The 3,399-nt window shown below is 36.0% G+C and overlaps 1 protein-coding gene across 1 annotated transcript in view; it reads right to left on the reverse strand.

The window, feature by feature from the left end:
* Nucleotides 1-3,399, reverse strand: part of KIF3A (kinesin family member 3A) — a 107,485-nt gene that overhangs the window by 33,021 nt on the left and 71,065 nt on the right. The window contains exons 6-8 of the mRNA XM_042781372.1: nt 2,920-3,059; nt 1,361-1,558; nt 465-639 (exon numbers count right to left, since the gene is read on the reverse strand). Coding sequence (XP_042637306.1) covers nt 465-639; nt 1,361-1,558; nt 2,920-3,059 — 513 coding nt within the window. The remainder of the gene's footprint in view (nt 1-464; nt 640-1,360; nt 1,559-2,919; nt 3,060-3,399) is intronic.

Below are 3,399 nucleotides of genomic sequence, written 5' to 3' on the forward strand. Positions count from 1 at the left end.
AAAGCATATTTGAAGGCTATGCAAAGAACTTTCACTTACAGTAAACTTGGTTTACTTATGACTGATATTTTATTTCAAAAGTAGACTTGCTACCTATCACAAAGGTTGAACTCTTAATTTTCAACAAAATACATAAACAGAACTTGTTACTATACAGAAATAAATAGAAATTCGTATTTAGCAATAAATCATAAAATCTGCAAAAGATCATAAAGATAGGGATGGAGGTTTAATGAAATTACTGTAATTTTTAAAAAATCATACACACAAACATAATTTTACTTGAACTTAATAACAAAATGCTACAGTACATAAATATCAAGTTATTGTCCAGAAATATTCCTTTAAAGTCTATGTTAGAAAATCAAAACACTTTTAATAGGTGGTTTTTGTTAAAACACTTTATTAGTTAAACCAACATATTTTTAGCTAACATTAAAAATGATATTTTGATAAAAAGTTACCTTCTTCAAGTTTTTTCTTCAGTTCTTCTATTTCCTTCTGAAACTGACGAAGCAAAGCATCCTTTGGATCTTCATTGATTCTAGCTTTATTTTTAATATTTTTAGCACGGTTGGCATAGCGTAATGTACTGATAGTTTCATCATAATTGTAATCTGCTGGCCCAATATTTGCACACTATTGAATAAGGAATACAAAGTAAAATGTTTTACATTTTACACAGTTAAAATTAGTACCATCATTACAAATCTACCTAAAAGGAATTTCTGAAGTGCATGTGCATTCTTCTGGGTGTCTTTTTTAAAAACAAAAGAGCCAAACCTATAGGATTCCAAATTAGACACTGTTATAGAGCTAGTGGTAGCATAGTGGCTAAAGCACTTGACTGCTAACCAGAAGGCTGGCGGTTCAAACCCACCAGCCACTCCTCGGAAGGAAGGTTGGGCAATCCTACTTCCGTAGTGATACTGCCTCGGAAACCCAAGGAGGGGTCGCTATGAGTCGGGGCCGACTCGATGGCACATAACAACAACAACAACAACAATAGAGCTAGTGGGAGCTCTGGTAGGGCATAGTGGCTAAAGCACTTGACTGCTAACCAGACGGCTGGTGGTTTCAAACCCACTAGTCACTCCTCGGAAGGAAGGTTGGGCAATTCTGCTTCCGTAGTGATACTGCCTCGGAAACCCAAGGAGGGGTCTGACTCGACGGCACACAACAACAACAACAACAACAACATAGAGCTAGTACACATGGTATGCAAGACAAAGAATAACCACAATTTAAAAAAGTAAAATAGCCAGTAGTTTGTAAAAAAAAAAAATAGCATGCTTATAATTTTTTACATAAATTGGAATCTTAAATCTGCCTTGTTAATTCTCCACCCATTAAATCTTACCATCATGGTTTTTGAATTTCCTCCCAAGGAATCTTGAAGAAGACGAGTCAACTTAGAGTTACGATAAGGCACATGAGTGCTTTTTCCATCAACCAAGGCAGAAATTACATTACCAAGGGTAGAAAGTGAAAGGTTGATTTTTGTAGCTTCCTTCAGGCGCTGTCCAGTCGCTCCAGTTTTTGCTTGTCTTTCTGAACCCTAATAATAAAGAAAGAAATGTAGCTAATACACAAAAATTCAGACTAATCAAGTTTATTTTTTTAAGGTTATTTAAAAAATTTGACATGATGTCTGGAGTTTGCTTCAAAATAATACAAGAGAGAAAGAAGTGGCTGCGGTTAAAGAAATGTAACAGGATGGGTCAAGAGACAACTGTTAAAGCTGGACAATGGGGGCAGGTACATGGGGTCATTATACTATTCTATCTACTTTTGTGTACGTTCAAATCTTCTATAATAAACAGTCAAAAACACAGGTTAACATGTTTAGCACTTCTGTTCTACCTCTTTGCGTAACTCTTTGCATAGCGCCTAGGTTCTTAAAAGCTTCCAAGTGGCCATCTAAGGCCAACAATTGGTCTATATTTGCCTGGAGCAACAGAGGAAGGAGAGTCAGGAATGAAAAAAAAGAAAAAAGCAAGCCCACTGCCATCAAATGGATTCCAACTCATAGCAACCTCATAGGACAGAGTAGAATTGCTCTATAGAGTTTCCAAGGCTATAAATCTCTACAGAAGCAGACTGCCCTATCTTTCATGGAGCAGTGGGTAGGCTTGAACCCTCAAGCTTTCCGTTTGTCGCCAAGCACATTAACCACCATGCCAGCAGAGCTTAAGTCAGGAATAGGAGGAGGAAATGGAATGAGTGACTAATTGCCTCCATGAAAAAATGCCTCCTCTGCCATGAGTCCAGAAGAACTGGATGGTGCTTGGCTAACATTACTGAATATTTTGATCAAAGAGTCCACAGAAGAATCCTGATCAAAAGGGGGGAATATAGATAGAATTTCAAATTTTCATAGAATCTTGACATTCTGAAGCCACGGAGGCTAGATGAATTCCCAAAACTACTGCCCTGAGATAGTCTTTAAGCTTTAAGCCTAAGACCAAAAATATCCTCTGAAGTTGTTTTTCAAACCAAACAGTACTTTAGCTTAACTAGTAAAGAATGCCTGCCTTAAACCTTATGCTCTTTCAACATCTATCTTATGGGTTCAAATTGACAACAGCAACTCAAAAGATTATACAGGAACTTTAGGAGGCAATGAGTTTATATTAATTGGCGAGGGACAACTCAGAAAAGGAGAGTAAGAATGATTGCAAAATTAGAAGAATTTAATCAACGTGATTAAATTGTACATGTAAAAACTGTTGAACTTGTGTCTGTTTTGCTGTATATATTTTCAACAATAACAATAAATTATTTTAAAAAATCACACAAACACAAGTAAACAACTAAAAAATCATGTGTATATCATACCTCTTCACTTTAATTTTGATTTACTTATAAAATAAAACAAAATCAGAAGAAGTATTCCTTAAGTAGTATCCTGTTACTTACAGCAAGATCTACAAGATGGAGTTTTCCCATCCTGACATGCATGTTACCATCAACGCCTTTTTCACTGCATTCTATAGTAATTGTAAAGATTGCATGGGAACGGGAACTATGTTCATTCATATTAGTTGCACCAACAGAACCTTTAATAAAGGAAGGAATTGATTAAAAAGTGTAAAAACGGAGAGTGTCTTTAAAAATAATTAAATATCCAAAACAACTTAAAATACATGATTTCATCAAAACCAAAAGCCAGTGAGCATGACTAAACCATAAAGTATAGCTGTACTTAGCCATTATTAAAAATTTCTCCAACAATTTATGTTGATAACTGCAGTGCAGTGAATGACTTGGTATGGCTTTTCTAGGCAGTCTTTGTAACTCCCACCGGTTTATTGGGTTGTTGCTGTTGTTATGTGCCATCAAGTCGGACCCAACTCATAGCGACCTTCCTTGGGTTTCCGAGGCAGTATCACTACGGAA

This window comes from Orycteropus afer, unplaced genomic scaffold (assembly GCF_000298275.1).
Source record: "Orycteropus afer afer isolate SDZICR_OR568_19922 unplaced genomic scaffold, OryAfe1.0 scaffold00112, whole genome shotgun sequence".
Classification (NCBI taxonomy): domain Eukaryota; kingdom Metazoa; phylum Chordata; class Mammalia; order Tubulidentata; family Orycteropodidae; genus Orycteropus; species Orycteropus afer.